General features: G+C 35.4%; 1 protein-coding gene across 1 annotated transcript in view; it reads right to left on the bottom strand.

Moving 5' to 3' along the window:
- The window catches only part of ANO3 (anoctamin 3), a 413,517-nt gene extending 394,237 nt beyond the window's left edge, over window positions 1–19,280 (bottom strand). Inside the window, exon 1 of the mRNA XM_047071708.1 lies at window positions 19,127–19,280. Coding sequence (XP_046927664.1) covers window positions 19,127–19,280 — 154 coding nt within the window. The remainder of the gene's footprint in view (window positions 1–19,126) is intronic.
- Window positions 19,281–20,876: the final 1,596 nt, after the last annotated feature.

The raw sequence follows: 20,876 nt of genomic DNA, 5'->3' as shown, positions 1-20,876 counted from the left end.
TAAGCTGTATGATCCATATCTACGGAAGATTCAAGTAATATAAACTAGAAACTCAAGTTAGTAATTTAGAAATTAGAAGAGTATTACAGCCATATCAATCTATATTAAAATAGCTGCAAATAACAATTAAATCAAATTTCCAAATGTACAATGAAATCATGTTTGATAATTTCTTCATCTCCATCAGAAATAGCTTAAGATTAAATTTCTATGATATATCCAATAGAAAACCCAACCATAAAACTTGAATTGTAATTTGAAAACGACAACAATATACTATTACTACCTATCAATATTTCTTGCTTTCTTTGCCCTTTGTGCATATGGACACAACTCCATTTTTCTTTTTTTTTTTTTAACGTTTTATTTATTTTTGAGACAGAGAGAGACAGAGCATGAATGGGGGAGGGTCAGAGAGAGGGAGACACAGAATCTGAAACAGGCTCAAGGCTCTGAGTTGTCAGCCCAGAGCCCGACGCAGGGCTCGAACTCACAAACCATGAGATCATGACCTGAGCCAAAGTCGGCCGCTTAACCGACTGAGCCACCCAGGCACCCCGCAACGCCATTTTTCTTAAAAGGTTTTGGGTTCTCCTTTAACGTGAGAAGGAGTAAAAATTACTAGCAGAGGACAAATATGAAGCTTAAGCTTTAGTGTGGGTCTTAGACAATGGTTTCTTGGGCATGGATTGGTAACTTTGATGTAACTGCCATTTTACTTGAAAAAAATGACATACAATTTAAGGCCTATGGAAATGACTGGCTCTTATACTTGAAGACTAGCATATTCAAAACAACTTGGTAGTCAAGGCAGTAAACTCTTCAGGTTTTCAGAGGAGGTTTCTAGAATAAGGAGCCTTTCCTTGGGAGTATCTGTACCTGCTGAAGTTAACCCTACACCAAATTGTTGTTGGTGTATTTTGGTGTATGTTCAGATAATGATTTCTTAGTCACAAATCAGTGTCTATTCTGGAGCCTACTAATTATTAAACAAAACAAAACAAAAACCCAAGATGTGTGTGAACAAGCTAAAATATTTTTATTAAAACAATTAACTTCATTCTGAGAACAAAGAAAATATCCTCTCTTCTTTGGGAACTATCAATAGCATAGCTTGGATCATGTCACTAATCTGCTTAAACACACACTTGGTGGTTTGTCTTCACTGAAAGAATAAAGGCTAAAGTGCTTGTTTTGACATTCAAATCCCATTGCAAATTGGCCCAACTTAACCTCCTTATCTTCCAATCTCTGTCTCACACAACTCATAGTCCAGCTACATTACTATTCACTTGACAACTATGCTGAAAGGCTGCCAAGGGCTGTATGTTTTGCTAGATAAATTAGAAATGGCCCCTGCATTTAAGAACACAGAATTTGATAAAAGGGGTTGGCCTAAGAAACTCATTGAAAAACAAACAAAGAAAAAAACCATTCTACCAAATACATGAAAAACATTCTAAAAATTCAGAGGAATTATTAAATATCTCCAGTGGTTTTGGGTATGGCTTTAAAGACTGATTTTAATTTCTCAACTGTAAATTGCTTTCTCATGCTTTTCTGTAGTTGACCATGATGTTCCCTTTACTGGGACTACATTTTCTTTTCATACTTCAACTTTATGGGAAAATCTTATTCATGAGGAGTTTGTGCAAGTGTCTCCTCCATTAAGCTATTTTCTCTGTAGCTTTCTTTCCACCTCTGTTAGAACGTGTCACTCCCATCACTGTGTTTCCATAACACATTATTCATAAATTTACTATAGCACTAATCATGCTTCATTTTAACAGAAGATTTAAGTGTGTGTCTTCCTACTAAAAGTGCGTGATATGTTGCATTGATCAAGATCCATAAATAAGATTCTAAAAAGTGCTTTTTTAAAATAAAAGAAATAATGTCATTCTGAAAATAAATATAATTTAGGAGACTATCTTAATGTTTATTTATTTTTGAGAGAGAGTGAGAAACAGAGCACAAGTGGGGAAGGGGCAGAGAGAGAGGGAGACACAGAGTCTCAGAGCAGGCTTTCAGGCTCTGAGCTGGCAGCACAGAGCCCCATGTGGGGCTCAAACTCGTAAACCATGAGATCATGACCTGAGCCAAAGTTGGTCACTCAACCCACTGAGCCACCCAGGCGCCCCTATAACTTAGGAGACTATTTGAGGTCAGTTAGAAATTCTGGATAAAATACTTCTAAGAAATTTTAGTTGCTGATTGTTTTACCATAGATCCAACCAATTATATGAGTAGTTAGGTTAAAACTAAGGAAGCTAGTATCTTGAACCCAACCTCCAGGGGATCAGTTTGCTTCATTCTATTCCAACATCTCTGCATCCCAAATTCTAAATGACTTTTTTTTCAATGAATGCAAAGGTCGCAACAGACTATGAGCATAAATGAGACTGTTCCACCTATAATTACTAGTATAACTAGTGATTAAGCTGTTATTTGATAAACTGTATGTTGAGACGTGCAAGGGTTTGAAGGACAATATAAAAAAATAACATCATATACCAATTCTATACATAAGAAACAGACAGAGATATTTAATGTTTTATTTACATAACTTGAATATATAAAACATTATCCCTTTAAGTAACTTAGAGGTTAATTGAATGAAATATATACTATTCCACCATTATGGCATTCAGAACTTGATATTCATAGTTTCTATATTCTTGACCACTTTGAAAATTCGCAATATAATTCATTTGTGATTTATTAACTTAAAATTTGAATAGTATGAGTCACTTAGCTTTAGATAAAAGCCAGCATGAACTCATGATATTTTTCTCTTCTCATTTTTTCTCCATTCATCATTTAAGTAAACAGCTCTTGGAAAGTCACACATGCAAACATTTCTTTGGAAAAATGGGCCCTGGCACAAGGCAGGATAGAAGTCCAACTTAAGATACTGAGTTTAAAGAAAAAAAAATAATAAAGCCAATACATATGATATATCTTTGGTTCTTAGCCTGGGCATAATAATTTTAGATACTTTTATATGTGAATTGTCAAATTCAGTTTGATCTATCACTTGAACATAATCTGTAGTCTGGTGTGTATGGAAAGAAGAAAAGGTATTTTTTACATGGTTTCAATTAGTTCTCTAGTCACTGTAATATTTTTTACAACACAGACAACAAAATGATAGTGAAATTTAAAAGGATGTAAAGCATGGACTGCATCTACATGGTGTTATAAACGTAACTTTTAGTGACATTGTGATTCAGAGGGCATTTTATCTGCTTTGGTAAATATTTCTGCAGTTTTGATTTGGGAACTCTTTGAAGATGTGAGATATATGGCTTATGAATGCCAAGCATCAGCTCTCAAAATGTTAAGAAATAAATTAAGGCAAAGGTGGATATTCAATAAAGATTTAAGATCTGGGGAGCCTGGGTGGCTCAGTTGGTTGAGCGTCCAACTTCGGCTCAGGTCATGATCTCGCGGTCTGTGAGTTAGAGCCCCACATCGGGCTCTGTGCTGACAGCTCAGAGCCTGGAGCCTGCTTCGGATTCTGTGTCTTCCTCTCTCTCTGCCCCTCCCCTGCTCATGCTCTATCTCTCTCTCTGTCAAAAATAAATAAACATTAAAAAATTTTTTTAAGATGTAAGATCTTTGTGGAGTGGTGTTAGTCAAAAAATGTTCAGAGATGAACATGTTTTGAATTTTGCACTAAATCAGTATTTAGCAAGTGTCTGTGGTATATAAGAACTGAAATGGCCCTCACACAGAGCACAAACCGTTTGTCTTGTTCGGTCCCAAATCCCCAAAGCTTAACACAATGTAGCACAGAATGGGTGCTAAGTATTATGAAATGAATTACAGTAATTTACAATATGAGAAATACAGATAAATAAGCATATCACTCTGTTACATGATACAGATTATAACAGAATAACAAACTACCACACTGTGCCAAAAAAAAAAAAAAAAAAAGAAAAGAAAAAAAGAGAAAAAAAAAAGCTTCAAAGAGGAAGAAATACTTGAGAAATACTTCAGAGAAATTTTGAGGAAAAGGAAAGAGCTTTCCAAGGGAAGAGACAAAGGGAGGAAATATTTCCTATAGCACCAAACTATAAACACCTAAATAACTCTTTTTCTTTTTTTTTTAAGTAGGAAAGATATTTCAATGTTTACTTATTTTTGAGAGATAGAGCGTGAGCGGGGTAGGAGCAGAGAGGGAGGGAGACACAGAATCCGAAGCAGGCTCCAGGCTCTGAGCTGTCAGCACAGAGCCCGACATGGGGCACAAACTCACGGACCTCGAGATCATGACCTGAGCTGAAGTTGGATGCTTAACCAACTGAGCCAACTTAACCAACTGATAGATACATAAATCTTGATATAAGCTGATTTGGGAAAGCATAATGGACTTAATTTGTCTGAGTTCCAGGTTCAGATTAGCTTCAGTTAGAGCCTGATTCGTACTCAAAGACTGCAGTAATTCCAATCTCTTGGCTCTGCTTCCTCTAGGTTTTCTGTCATCAGTCTCCACTGATAGTCCCTGACAACACCAGGCTCTTGCCACATGTTTGCTTCAAGTCTCAGTTACAGCCTCATACCTTTTCCCCAAGCTCAGAAGGCAAGCTCAGCATTCCTCATTAAAGTCCTAAAGTCCACTCTGATTGGATAAGCTTAGTCTCTCTCCTATTGTTTTAAAATGTTTATTTTAGTGAGAGAGAGAGAGTGAGAGAGAATCCCAATCAGGCTCCGTGTTGTCATCACAAGCCTAACGAGGGGCTCAATCTCACAAACTGTGAGATCATGACTTGAGCCGAAACCAAGAGTCAGATGCTTAACCCACTGAGCCACCCAGGCACCCCAAGCTTAGTCTCTCTTCCAAATTAGTAGGATACTCTATGGTCACAAGTCAAACTCTCAGAGAATTTGCTTTTATCCACCAACATCATGATTAGAATGTGACAACGGAAGGTTTCCTAAAAGAAACTAGGCTAACAGTTTCCATAAAGACGGGAAAATGTGTATTGCTGCAATTGTCACACACCACAACTGCCAAGACAGGCCTTATGTAGTTAGTCCTAAAACCACCCTCTGAAAAAAAAACAAAAAACAAAAAAAACAAAACAGTTTCTTCACATAAGGAAGATAAAATCCACTGACATTTGCCCCCTATGGTAACCTGAATATATAGAGACAGAGTAAGTCACTAAAATCAACAACTTCTGCAGCCACAGCTTCTCAGAGGTTAGAAGAATCTTTAGCCCAGTTTCTAACCAGATGGTTAAATGTGACATCTCTCAGTGGTTGTACAAGTATAAATTTATGCCTAGGTCCTATCCCTGCATGAAATGAAAAACAGGAACATGAAGGACCCACATGGATTCCACCCTGAAATAGAACAAATCAGACAGGCTAGGCCAATCTGGGACCCCTGGAGGAGTTTCTGTAAACAGCCTAAGATTAGCCACTTCCTCCTCCTCCCCCTACAAATTAAATAAAATTTTTTCTTAGTGGGAGGAAGAGAAAATCTCAGTGTTGCCTTGGGGACACATTAAACTTCTATATGAGTCTTAGTTTTTATCTATTTTAGCTCCAAAAGGGTATAGAGCCAGGAACCTTGAGAACAGAGGTTAAGGCCACAGTTTGTTAGACTTTCTTGAGTTAAGAATGATGGTTTGGCTATGGCTCCAGCCTAATGTTACCAAGGCCTTGACTTTAAAAAATGAGGAAAGCTAAAATGGGTCTCCTAGAAATAGTAAGGTGTCTGTCAACTGTTCTGGTCAACACTGTTAATTTAGCAATTGAGGTCTACTATGCTTTTCATACTGAACTTACCTTTCACTAATCCTACATCATGAATCTTTCACTCTAGCCAAGCAGACCTTTCCTTCTCACTTTCCTCCCCCAAACTAGAAATTTATCACCATATCACTATTGAGAACTCTTTCTACTGTAGTTGATAGAAGAGTCAAATAAAATTAGCAATATCCCATAGAGAATTCATTGGCCCAATAACTGAAATAATTGGAAAGAAATCTAACCTCAGATACAGCTTAAATTAGGGGAACAAACTATTTCATCAAAGAGTAGGAAAGGGGTTGATTCTTCAAGAAAAGTCCTGAACATTCATGTTAGAAGAAAGAGGAATGTATGCAGCAGTGGCCAAATATAAACTAACAAACATATGCATACATAGACACACAAATGGATATTTTATGATAACATATTCTGTGGTCAACTTATGTCATTTCATTTCCTAGGAATGCCCTCTTCCTTTCTTTTAAACAGTCTGTCCCTTTTTAAAATTTCTTTCCTTTTCTATTCTCTTTGGGCCATATTGATCTATTTTTCTGAAAGTTCAAAACACATATCCCTTATCATTGATTTTTCCTTTGGCACACACTATAATGAATAGTTCCCTCATTTTTCCCCCTGAGTGATCAGTTCCAACTTAGAAGCAACTTCTGTGTGCTCCGAGAGTTAAATTCTAAAGTTCACTGCATGAAAGACAGAAAACCCTAACCCTAAAAAATGGTATAATACAGTGTGATAGTTTTCCAGGATAGCTTAGGGATATTTAATTAATTCATCATGTGACTGCTATTAAAATTCCAATTTGACTTTCCAGAACCATCCAAAATTTTTTCTGTTCTCTAACACCTGACACTTACACTAGAAGAAAAAAAAACAAACAATAAACATTGCTTCTACCTTTTGCCCTACTGGACCTGGGAGGTGGAAGGGAGTGCTCATTCCCAATCATTTGCAATGACTCCCCTATTCTGGTGAAGGTACTCTGCATTAGAAACGCTGTAGTTATGCAGCTCCATGAGGTGGGTTGAGTGAGATGACTTGGGGGCCAATGATGCAGAACATAATGTGATATTTGTGGGGGAGGAGGATTAAAATGGTGGCCAAGTCAGGACCCATGAGGGTGTGCATTAGAAAGAAACAGTAGGGGAAGACTAACAAAGAAATATTTTGACATAGAAGCATAGAATATAAGCCCTGGAGAAGACTCTTCCTTAGCTTAACTTTCAAGAAATTAAAGACTAAAATTAAATGGACATGGACACATTTACACACGGACTATATTGCACAATTCTCCATGCAGGCTCTTCTTTTGTCCATGGCTGCCTATTCCTTCTTCGATCACTGAAGATACTAATAGTGACCACATTCATGGTAGATGAGAACATAAGTCTAAGGCTGAAAGAATGACCCTAATTATTGCTGGACACTTATGGATGAGAATGGGGCAAGAGATGCCACTGGGGTCCAGGATGTCAGGGAAAATAGGGTTGATACCAGCCACTCCCACACACATAGACATATTAATGGCTGTGTATCAAAGTACAATGTATGCATGGTACAAAACTGTATTTTGTATATATGTGTGCTTGGTACATTGTATATATGGTTACTCAGTAAGTATTAATGTAATGAGTGAATGTCTTCTCTAACACTAGGAGCAGACACCATGTTTTAGTCTCCTTTTAATTAATTTCTAACCTTGTACAGTGTCTTACATTTTAGTAGGTCTTACATTATATTGTTGATCCATAGGTAATAAACAATGTATACATTTGAACTTCCATTAATTCCATTTATTCTCTTCATCATTTGTCTGCGATGAAATGCCCCTTTCAATTCAAATTTAAAACAGTCTGCATATGTATTCTATTGAGCTAATAGAACTTTATAACAGCTCATCATTTAAAGGATGACTATAATAAGGATATGAGATAAACTGTTGAGAATAGTTTCATTTGGCTTCCAAGGCAAAATAAGATGGAAAAACTGACCAAGCTCTCTGTGGTTATTGTGTGGTCACCAGAAATTATGAAATATGTAGCATTTATATGTGTCAGTCAAGTGATTACCAAACTCCACGCTCTTGACTGCTATAGAACTGACCACTTCTTTAAATGCTTTTGCTTTGAGACTTTTCTACATTGTTACCTTGGAAATAGAGCCTAAATTCTGAAATATGGCTGGCGAGAGCCAAATATTCAGTGGAAAAGAAGACCTATGAAACACTGGATAGTGTTTAACTACTGTGGCATCAGATAAGATCTCTGAAGAAAACAGATAGAAGGAAATGATAATTTCTTCAATGATAAAGAAAAATAAACCAACAAATGATGAGATCAGGATTCTTATATTACCAGAGATGTTTAGACCAATACTCTCAGGTCTTTATCTTCTTGAAATTAATCATACGTCACTCTCAGGAAAGTCTTACCTAAAAATTGCACATTTGCAAGAATTCATTAGAAAACTCATAGTGATATGCGTATTTGTAGAACACTTCAATTTTTGAGTTGAGAAGACACAAGGGGGTAATACAGATAGGCAAAACACTGGAAACGGGAAATGGGGAAATATCTCATATGCATTAAATATGTATTCTAAGCCCTGTCCCTGTACAAGGCATTTTTTTTCATACATTTTCTCAATCCCATAGTCAATTCTGTAAAGTGAATATCCCATTAAGAATAGGCAAAGAAATATTAAGTAACTTTCACAAGTTCTAAAGTCTATGTGTTTGAGTCATAGCCAGAGCTGTCCTATGGCAAAGCCCATGCCATCTCTTACATGATAACCCCTGGGAGTTAGAAGACACTTGAAGGCCTGACAATACAGGATACAGAAAATTACAGACTGACCTCTTTATCTAATTATCTGTGTAATCTTAGCCAACCTATTCATCATACTTTCTTAGCCTTGGTCTCATTTTCTCATATAAGAGAAGCTTGTGAATCTAGCTCTTCCTATCTACAAGTTAAGTCAAGTTAATCTAGATAATGCATGATTGTCTCTGGTATCTCTGCCTCCTTGTTTAATGCACTATCCAATGTTCAGATAAGGCATCTCACTTTGAAAAGACTAGATAATCTCTTAAAGATGAACACAGGGAAGACATTCTTCTGCCTACTTTTATCTAGAGTGGGAACAAAATACAGAAGTTTAATTTCCAGCACATAAAATCTCCCTTTCCCAAATCTCAATGAAGTAAAGTAAAATTCCCAACTGCACCCTGAGAAGAGAACACTGTTTCGTGATGTCAGTACTAAAACTAACTCACTGGATCGAGGACAAATTATTGGTCTCATCAAATGCCATGAGCACCCACTGGCATCATGGGAAATCACTAACCAGAAGCCAAATGAAACCATGGTTCTCATGAAACCAACACCTGTTTTTGTTTTTGTTTTTTCCAGGGCCTCAGAAACTTTCCTACAGAAATGTCTCTCTTGTTAGAGAAAAGTGAAAGCCCACAGATATCTCCAGGTTAACAAGAATTTTCTTTGAAGTCTGGCATTTTATTATAAAAACTAATCTAGGCATTTATTCTACTTCCTACCAAACCCTCCTTTTTAAAATATTAAATGTTAATGGGATAACTTATCAAATAAAATAAATGCTCCTGAAGTTTGTAACATTTATTCTCTGCATAGTCATATGTTCCTGTGGACAACTATACTTGAATTTGAGCAGTTCAGTTTGCCCTACATAGATTCTGCAATTTGCCTTAGACGGACTATAAGTCACAGAATATGGTCAAATACCACATTCTAGAATACCATTCTAATATATAATCTACTGTACATAATATACTCAGAATAACAGCATTTCCTAGATACTTATTAGTTACAGGCTAAATATTTTACTGTTGTTGCTATTTAATTTAACATTCTTAAGTACTTTGTGAGGTAGAGATTTGTACACCCTTATTATATGTAAGGAAATAGAAACATAGATTCACTGTTTTCTGAGTCAAAGAAATCAGAACAACACAAATCACACAACTCTTAAGTATAAGAACAACCTCTGAACTCTAGCTTGACTAGGGTCTAAGCAATTACCTCTCTATTGTTTATGTAGAATAACAATTTTAATATATGTGACGATACTGGATTATTTTACAGGGTCTATTCTTAGGTAGACACCTCCTTCTATACCAACCAGTCAGTGTTCAGTTAAAATGTGTAGCTCAAAAAATTATAAAAATAAATACCCAGGGTTTTGGAGTTACTTATAACAAGTCAAATGTGAGAATATTAAATATAAGATTATATTTGTAGTCTATATATATTCTACTCATAAATTAGAACCAGAACTTTCTGTATAGAATTTTTGGAGAACATAAACAAGTATATTTAGCTTTTGAGAACTCAAATTATAGACCAGGGAAAAGCAAAGGACGGGCAAAATGAAAGCTGAAACTTGAGAATGTGAAAGTAAGATACAAACATGGGAAATGTAGGTGGTTCATTGGTCATCTAAAAATAGGCAAAACACCACTTTCAATAATAGGATCTACCACAGCTGACTCAAGGGACAAGCAATGGTTTTTCCAACATTCTTGAGGACATGAAAAGTATCCCCATGTCATGCAGCACAGTGAGCTTTGAGAAAGCCCAACAGTAATGGGTGACACCACACACACCCACAGGACGCTGGAGATAGGAAGCCAATGACGAATTTCCCCAGTGTGCAAATTTATATTAAGCAGTAAAACAATCAGAATTTATGGTGACTTGTGGAACTTGTTGGACCCTCCTGATAGAACCTTATTTTTTCCCCTTAAATCAAATGCTTATAAAATTAAATCAGAGAATCTTTAAAAGAGGTTCAGAGAAGGTACTCTCCAATTCCCTTGTTTTTCAAACGAGGACACAAGTCCAGAGTGGCTTTCTTGTTTTGGATCTGCCCATTGCCTATTCTTTTGCCAATGTATCTCCTGTGGCATTCATCACACTCCAGAGTGGAAGTTCAGCAGTGACTCAAGAAGAAACCAATCAGGGCATAGGATTGGGATAGAGGGGTATCACTGTGTCTCTTTCCTGTTTACTCAGCAATTTTCAGTCTACTCCGGGGTCAGAGCAGAGGTGAAAGCTTTATAATCTCAGCAGGAGCAACAGGACTCAAGTCAGTAGCAGCTATTTCTCTCATTTCATGCCTGATAATCAGAATGTTCTATGATTTTTTTTTTCCTGAAAACTTAGTCTAAAACCTTATCAAGCTGATATAATGATTTGTAGACTCTAGAATCTATGGTACTTTAAAGAGAATAATACTTGCAAGTTAAGTAAAGTACATTTTCTATAATTGGTTATAAAATATCAGTAGCATACCTGATTTTATACTTTAAGATGAGAAGCCATCCACTACTTTATAGGGAACCCTTTGTCAACCACTTGCCAGAAAGAGCTTTATGAATAAAGATTGGCTGTATTTCACCATGCCAACCTGCAAATCTCATCATAAACATTTCACTACAATCTTTGATTTTCTGTATGAAGTGTTATATAAACCGAGGTACTGAGGCCTATTCCAAAAACCACAGTAAAATTTTTTCATCTGCTTACAGGAAGACATAATACCAGGAGACTTTTGAGAAGAGATATGTATATATTTGTATCTATCTCTATCTCTGTCTAGCTTAGTGAACTCCACCAGGGGTTATGCAGTAGGCAATGGCCTCTTATCAATACTTCCATTAGGGCACCTTGTATGTTATCAGAAAAGCCACTTTTAAATTTATCATTTTGAATTATAATAGATGTACTCCATTCCTAGTAGAATATTTTCAGCAGGCATTTAACGAAATGATGGTTGTTGGGGTTATTTCATTTTACAACATCACATTAGCATTAACTTTTCATTTTACCACAGCAGCCAAAGTATGCATATTATATGAACCTAGATTGCTCTTCTTAAGACTGAATGAGTTGAAGGCCCCTAGGCAGAGCCATTAAAGAGATCAGAGTTATATTAAAAAATTCCACAAAGGAAGTGCAGGTTTCTATCAATTGGTCTATCTTGGTAAAGTCATATTAGAAACAAGCAATTCAGCTCCTGTGTTTATGGAGCTCTCTGCTGGTCTCTCTTTAGGGAACAGAAGAGAAGTAGAAAATATCTTTTATCCTGTGGGAGTTTATTCTCGATTTGATAAAACTGCACTGAAAGCCGAAAGCTATACTCAATATCAAACAGCAAAACAAATGAAAGATTAAATGAAGAAAATAAACGTTTAACATTGATATCAACGCCACAGAAATGGATACTGAGGCATCTGACACAGGGAAAATTAATGTTTTATGTAAGGGATGATAGGTAGGGCTTTTGGAAAATTTTGATCTGAATTCATCTGAGGGTAATATGTAAATGTAAAAAAAATAGGAAAACACTCTGTCAAGTATATCAATGGATTAACACTCTTACTATAAAAGCATGGTGACAAAATAAAAGCTATAGTTATTTATAGATTGCTATGATCATAAATTATCTGGAAAAAGTGCCATAATGTAGATAATTGTAGGAAGCCCTTGCTGATCAACCAATCATGACCCTTGACAAAAGCACTGATTTTCAAACTTTAGTGTGTATGTATATAATATGAAGAATTTCTAAAATCTAGGTTCCTGGATTTTATGCATAGAGTTTACATATAAAGAGTCTTGGAGGGAACCCTAGAATCCTCAAGTGTTGCAAGTATCCTGGGATTCTAATGCAAATGTTCCATGGGCTATGTCTGGATTTTGGGAACCAACCTGCTAAAGCACTATTCTCCAGCTGATATGTTCCTGTCCTGAATGGAATGGACAGGATGAGATAGTCACCTATTTCAATCACACAGATGGGTTTTTTCATGACTAGCCTTAGAGCATTTAGAGCATGCATTGGAACTTCCAAATACTTCACATTTCTCACAGCTGGCAGAGAGCTGAGTACAGAGTAGACATCTAATAAATATAAATATGATGGTAGCATAATAACTATCATTAATCATGTGGCAACTGGTCATAGTTCTAAGCATCTCAAGAACTTAGGACCTCTAATTCCTTCTAACTGAACAAAAATCCTTTTACATAATGGTCTTTTATTTTGTGGTCAGAGATGGTCTTCAATTAGCTACAATTAGCTGGATGCTCATCCTCTCTCCCAAGGTCATAGAATACAATCTATTCTTTGGATTTGCTTACATATGCTTAGAAGTAATGCTCTTCTTTCCTGAGACAAAGAAATAACTTTCACAGAGCCCACTTCATAAAGCCCAAATCACCCATGATGATGACTTTTTAAAAATTTTTATGCTAACCTTAGTACAGCTAGAATTTCAGCAGAGTGGTTGGTCGATTCTAGGTTCCAAGACATATCCAGGAAGATAAATATAGTTAAATGCTCAAAGGAATGCAATGACTGACTGTATGTGTGTGATCATGTGGATTGATGGGGATATGTAATGTTTACAAATGTTTATATTGACTCCTCTGGCTACTCTGGATAGTGTAACACTTTTTGGAAAATATAGTATTTGAGATCATAGGAGACCTTAAAAATTGCTATTTTTTAAACAAATGTTTATTTATTTTTGAGAGACCGAGACAGACAGAGCATGAGCAGGGGAGGGGCAGGGAGAGAGGGAGACACAGAATCCGAAGCAGGCTCCAGGCTTTATGAGCCCAACATGGGGCTCGAACCCACAAACCATGAGACCATGACCTGAGCCAAAGTCGGACACTTAACCAACTGAGCCACCCAGGCACCCCCAAATTGCTATTTTTAGTATAGCACAACAGTTCATTGTCACGACTGTTATACCTTGGCCAAGTAGTATTTTCATCTGTTATCAGGAAGATACGATACCAAGAAATCTTTGAGGAAAGATATTTATTTTAGTATCAAATATAATGAATAAAACATCATGAAAACCAGCTTCTTATCTTAATTTTGGGTTACTAGTTACTGTGTGACTCTGGGTAGATCATTTCAAGTTGATCTTCAGCTATAAATAAAGGACAACAGAGAGGTTTCTTATTTGGCTCAAAATGTTTTCAATCTATAATACACCAGCACTTTGCTAAGATTTGGAAATTTTTTAATGTTTATTTATTTATTTTGAGAGAGAGGGAGCATGCAAGCATGGAGGGGCAGAGAAAGAGGGAGAGAGATAAACTCAGATAGGCTCCATGCTCAGGGCACAGACTTGATGCAGGACTCGATCTCAGGATTCAGTTCATCACCTGAATGGAAATCAAGAGTCAGAAGCTTGGTCGACTGAGCCACTCAGGTGCCCCTGGAATTGTTTTTAAGATAAGAATTTACAGAAGGAAATTTTTATGGAAATGATTTAAAAGCAGGTTTTAAATATAGCAAACATGGGTCAATTTCTAGTATTTAATGACAATTGCTCAAAAGTTAGGGTTAGTTTGTTAGGAACTATTTGAATTCAATACGTTTTCTAATATAGATAGGAAAAGATGATTAATACTATGAAACCATTCTGAAAATGACTCACCAACTATATAGGACTCATTCAAAATTAATATAGTCATTATTTAAAATCAGCATGTTAACACTTACTTTTCTATAGACTAAGTAGTCTTACCTGGTTTGTAAGTTATTGAAATGTCTTTTCTTACAAAGATTTCAACTCAACCATTCTAAATTGAAAATACCAAGTTAGTGTGTAAATTAGTGATGTATAAATCTATACTTGAAATACGATGGACAATTATAATAACATTTGACTTCTTCATGCTTCAAAATATTATTAGAAGAGTAAAATGAGTTTAGGATTCAAGTATTTGGTATTGTCAGTAAAATGGTAAATCCTGTTTTTGTTATCTTCATTATTGTCATAGTAGCAGGGTAAGGAGTGATACTGGTACTTGGGCTTGTATTCATGTAGTGGCAGTAACATTTGGAATTGGACAAAGTCTGGGTCCAAGTTCTTGGTTTATTACTTACTGAAATTTTACTGTAAAATATCACTGATATGCAGTTTCTTCATTTATAAAAATGGGAGTAAAAAATGATTTGATCTACATAATGGTCATAAAAAGTCAATGTAAAAGAACTCCATATATTCGAAATTCTTTGCATATGTTGACTTTCATTATTATTGTTTCAAATTATATGTAAACAGAGGCTTTGTCTTTACTTTTTATATTCTTGTCTTTAGCTTAATGACGTTCATTGGAAATGCTCTAAATCTAATTATATTCATTAACCTTTTTTATAGTTGTCAGTGGCCTTTAAAATCAACTAATGTATTCTAGACATTGTCCAGATTAGAAAAATCATCCAGGAAGGATGTTAAAACCTTGCCCGAAGTGGCACTCCTTGTTTGTGGCTAAGCGGGACCTCATCTCGACTAAATTTTTAGTGTTCTCCAATTCCTTCACTAGCGTTATGGAATTCATTTCTTTAATACCAAATAGCCAAAGCAGGTCTCACAGGATATTAGGAAATGTTCTATGTAAGAGGGTTTTAGAATCTAATAAACATACAAAATTCTAGATTAAACGAAATTATCAAACTTTTTATTTTTTTAAATTGTTTTGTAATGTTTATTTACATTTGAGAGAGAGGCAGTGTGTGAGTTGGGGCCGGGGGGGGGGGGGGAGCAGAGAGAGACAGAGACAGAATCTGAAGCAGCCTCCAGGTCTGAGTTGTCAGCACAGAGTCCAATGCGAGGGTCGAACTCACGAACCACAAAATCATGATCTGAGCCGAAGTCAGACACTTAACCAACTGAGCCACACAGGCGCCACAACAAACTTTTTAAAAGTTGAATCACATACATTCTCAAATATGTTAGACTGTGTTATGAAACTATAGAAAAAAATTAGAATATCCACTATGGCTGAAAGATTTTTGACCATCAGAAATTTTTAACAGTGAATTAATGCCTAAGTGAATTCAGGATCACATATTGGTTAAAATGTTACTTTATCATACTGGAAGTTATATGACTACCAGTGGGACATACCTGTTTTACAAGGATAAAAAAAATTAAAACAGGTATGTCCAATTGGTAGTCATATAACTTCCAGTATGATAAAGTAACATTTTATATATATACATAAGGATGTATATATACATCTGATAATAATGATCATAATGATGAAATGTTCATAGCCTTAAAACACATTCCAGAATCCAGGGATGACATTTGTATCTTCACTACCGATTACTGATGAAATTCACTTCTGAAACATAAAGAAGCATTTTTCTTTCATGGGACTGTTTTTAATCATAATTTCCATGCAGTGTTGACCAAAAAGAAAGAACACTAAACTCTTACAGGCAGAAAACAGATTAAGAGCTCCTCAACTTCCGTCTGCCTCTGCCACCACCCATTCACACACACACACACACACACACACACACACACAACACACTACATATGTGAATGGCTTAGGTCCAGTTACATTACTTTTCTGGGTTTTGGATTCTCCCATTTAATAAAGGTCAAGATAAATGAACTCTAACTCATAAATGTCTTATAAGAACAATTCAGATTTTGTAGGTATTATCTTTAAGTAATCATATAAGTGAAAGGTATAAATACTGTTTTTATTGACAATGGAACATATTTCTCTTTAGACATAAGTGCTCAACTTTTTATGGATTAACATTCACCTGTTATATTTTATTTTCCCATGATAGCTTTATACTTGCTTATGTATGTTGAAAACATACTGTCAGTCCACTGAGATAAAAAGACAGAATTCCTTCCTACTTCCACTGTTATCTCATTTTCATTTTCATGTAGACACCTCAAGCACTAACTCTCAGTCATGAATATTCAATTAGTATATTTTAAATGAATGAATACTACTTGACTCAATGCTCCATAAACGCTTTAAGTGAAGGACAAATTCCACATTGATACTATTCTGTGCAATGGTTTCATCAAGCAAAAATTGTGTGGTAATTTCCACCCAGGATTTTGGCAGACAAAATGCATGTATAACTTGACTTAAACAAGTACTCCCTATGACAGAAAATACATTAAAAGATAAACTACACTTTACTATTTGGTCATTTAGTTCATCATATTTGTGACATGTGCATTATGCATAAGCACAAACAATTGTGAAAAGGCAATTACCTTTAAGAAACATAATCTAATATAAGAGAAGCCATGGACACTTGTATTTACAACAACAATAAAAATAGAATGTGAACATTTTCATATATAAAACAAACTTTTAAAAGAAATTGACAGAAAATATCCCTTTATATAAAAAGTTAACCATAAGCATTTGGGAAGATGATTTTTTTTCCTCAGTGAGATCTTAATAAATAGAGGAAGGAGAAATAATTATTGGAAATTATTTTGGAAGAAAAACATGAACAGTAATTGGAAAGTGTGAATCATTTTTGTAGGATGTAGGTAATTACATGAAGCTGACAAAGTTGGAAAAAAAAAAGATTTAGATTCTAGAGCACCAGGTTTATAACACAGGTTACACTGACTTACAGAAATCCCAAACACAAGTGGGGATAGGTCAGATTTGTGCTTAGGGAGGACTGTGTGGCTTTCAATGGGCAAGAGACTTGTTTTGGAAAGTCTTGTTTGAAGGTGAGATCAGTTAAAAGACTGTAAGGTGTATGCACTTGGGCAATGAAGAGGGCCAATCTTTCAGTCCCTTGGCCAGGCAATCAGCGAGTCAAGATATAAGGAAGCCAGGCACCCTGTTGAGTACTGGCACCATAGTGGTAGACAAAGAGGTAAAGAAGACAAGTATTAAACTAACACGCATAGAAACAAGTGCTTACTTTATATTGCAACGCTAAGGAATGTTTCAGCTGACTTAGGGGATATTGACAAAAATAAGAATGTAAGAATGATGAAGCATTTTTAAGGGAGTTTAGCTTCTTTGTGTTGAATTTGAGGCACTGCCAAGGAAATTGAGGTGAAAGTGTCTTCCAGGTCCTGGGGAGGAGTTTATACCTAGGCTACAGCTGCGTTTGTCAGCTGCATAAAGACAACAGTTGAATCTATTGAACAGATGTGCCAACTACAACAAAGATGACTAGAAGACAAAAAAATGGTGAAAATACAATGGGTATTTAAACCATGATTAAACTGGTAAGTACTTTACTTATGAACTTCTTTTTCCTAAGTCCACTGTACAAAAAGTTATGTTCATTGGGAAAAACTGATTTTTTCCATTTATGAAATTGTAGGTTCAATACAAGTAGGACTTTCAATCTAAGAAAGAGAAATAATACTATGGATGAAAGAAAAATTTAAAAATTTATTATATCTCCTGATTATAGAACAGCTTATACTATAAAACAAGTCGTATAACACAAAAGAATCTGTGAACAACAAATCAGCAACTGGTTGGGAGTCACATAAAACTTCTTTTCAAACATCTCAAATAAATAAATATGCCACATTTTCTTAGAAGAATCCTCTGGTTGCAAAGTGGAATTTGTTATTTCTACAAGGATCCCCCCACCCAGCCTTTGGACAAAGATTAACGTCCTGTAACATCCAGAACTATGAAAACTTTGTTTAACTTTTACTTTTGTCATTACACTGTCTTTTTTGTGAGGAGAGATAAACAACTAACTCAAAAGGGAATTTCCTTTAGAAGAACATTTAAAATATTTATTTATTATATGATTCTTTTCTACAAAGAACACTTAATTCATTATTGACATCTCATAGCTGTTCACTGTAAACCAAACCCACAGAATTTTTTAATGTATGCAGAATATTAGTGTATAGTACTATTTCCTGAAAACTGCAGTGCAAAAAAAAAATGAAAACTGTTGGATGCTGGATAAGTTATCCACCCATAGATAACAAAAAAGAAATTTTTCACATTGAATTCTATCAACATTGTCAGCTCCTATAGAATCAAAATCAGGTCACAAAATAACGTAAGTAAAAGGAATGTTCTCTTACTCTTAATGAGAAGGTAAAGAGCACATATTGTCCTTCATATAATTATATAAAAGGAAACAGAAATAAAAGAGATGAATGAAAGATGGCAGGACTTTTTTTCTGCAGTTTACAGATACAATCCCTGATTTCATCAATCATCCCAAAGAAAACTAAGATAGGCTTGAACATTCAGAAAAACAAAATCTACTTCACTATTAACATTTTTCTGTGTCCCTAATAAACTTGTTTCCTGACATTTTACTCTAGTGGGATAACCTTCTGTTCTTTTTGTAGAAAACTATTTATGTATTTTGAGGAAAAACAACTGAAGAAACTAAAATTGGGATCAGTTTTACCACCACAAAATAGGCACCATCAAGATTTATTTGTTACATATCTGACATTAAAAAAATACAGATGTAATACAAGATACTCAAAAAAATCTAAAGTTTAGCTTACCAGTGGGGACAGAATTGGAGTGTTGAAGTTCGAATTGACTAGAATCCTCAGAGAGTTCAGTCAAACAGGTTAAAGTAAATTCTGGGTTGGAAGCATGCTCATGTCTGAAGCCTTCAGGAGAAAGATAATCCAGTTCAAACTTCACAGTTGACATTGCAAAATTCTTAAAGAGCTATGTAAGTCAAAGTTCACACTAACTGAAGTTTTAAAGATCATAGGAGACAGAAAAAAAATCACTGTATTATAATCAGTAGTAACTCCAGACTTTCCGGTGATTATTCATTCTCACTTGGAAATCCAAAAGAGATAAAACATGCAGAGCTGAGTCTCTAAGTTTTCTGTATTCATGCCTTTGCTAGGCAATTGACTTCAATAGGATGGATGGAATTTAGAGTTGTTCTTCTGGAAGATGTCTTGCTGCCTTAAAATGATAGCAGCACTAATTCCATCTCAGAGAGGCTTCAGGGAAAACTAAGATGGGCTAAGTGAAGACATAGGCAAGGCTGCAGAGAGATGCTTTCAGTAACGTATTGGAAGTTCTCACTCACATTTCTGTATACAAAAGATCAGCTGGGTGGGGTTAAGGAGTGTAAGAGAATGAAACTTTTTTCCACTGGGCAGTTCATCAGAGGAATGTTTTAATTTGGAAGGAAATTAATCCTAAGTGATATTTCCAGGGTCAGGGTTGTAAGAGTATAGTTCCGATGCTTGTTGAAAGATGACTATGATTGTGGAGATTAACAGGTAAATTAAACTAAAAAGCTTCTGCACAGCAAAGAAACAATCAAGAAAATGAAAAGAGAACCTACAGAATGGAAGAAAATGTTTGCAAATAAATTATCTGATATCCAAATATTCAAAAATTATAAGGGACTCATACAACTCAGTAGCAATAATAATAATAATAGTAATAGTAATAGTAATAATAATAATAATAATAATTAAATTATTTTAAATGGGCAAGCAACCTTTTCATCTTCCAAAGAAGACATACAAATGTCCATTAGGTACATGAAAAGGACTGATCATCATGGAAATGCAAATCAAAACCAAATGAAAGATCACCTCATACCGGTTAGAATGGCTATCATCAAAAAGACAAGAAATAACAAGGATCGGCAGAGATGTGGAAAAAAAGGGACACTTACACACTGTTGGTGGGAATGTAAATTGGCACAGCCACGATAAACACTAAGGATGTTCTTCAAAGAATTAAAATAAAACTACTATATGATCCAGCATTCCCACTTCCGGGTATATATCAAAATGAAATGAAATCACTGTCTCAAAGAGATATCTGCACCCTTTGTTCACTGGAGCATTATTCACAATACTCAAGGCATGGAAGCTATCAAAGTGTTTATTAACATGATAAAGAATGATATTGACAGGGTGAATGATAAAGAAAATGTGATATACAGTGGGGTATTTTCAGCCATAAAAAAAGGAAACCCTACCACTTGTGACATGGAAGAAACTTGAGGGTGCTATGCTAAGTGAGATAAGTCAAAGAAAAGACAAATACTGCATGATCTCATGTATATATGGAATCCAGAAAAGCTGAACTTGTGGAAACAGAGAGTAGACTGGTGGTTGCCACGGGCTGGGGTGGGAGAAATGGGAGATGTTGGTCAAAAGGTACAAACTTCCAGTTATAAGGTAGGTAAAATACAGGAATCTAATATATGGCAGGGTGACTATAGTTAACAATACTGTATTGTATACTCGAAAGTTGCTAAGAGAGTACATT

The sequence above is a fragment of the Lynx rufus genome, unplaced genomic scaffold, assembly GCF_022079265.1.
Source record: "Lynx rufus isolate CCGP_SWC_20201006 ecotype Redwood Valley unplaced genomic scaffold, mLynRuf1.p SCAF_9, whole genome shotgun sequence".
Classification (NCBI taxonomy): domain Eukaryota; kingdom Metazoa; phylum Chordata; class Mammalia; order Carnivora; family Felidae; genus Lynx; species Lynx rufus.
Note: the sequence above shows the minus strand (reverse complement) of the source record. Positions and strands in the feature narration are given on the sequence as shown.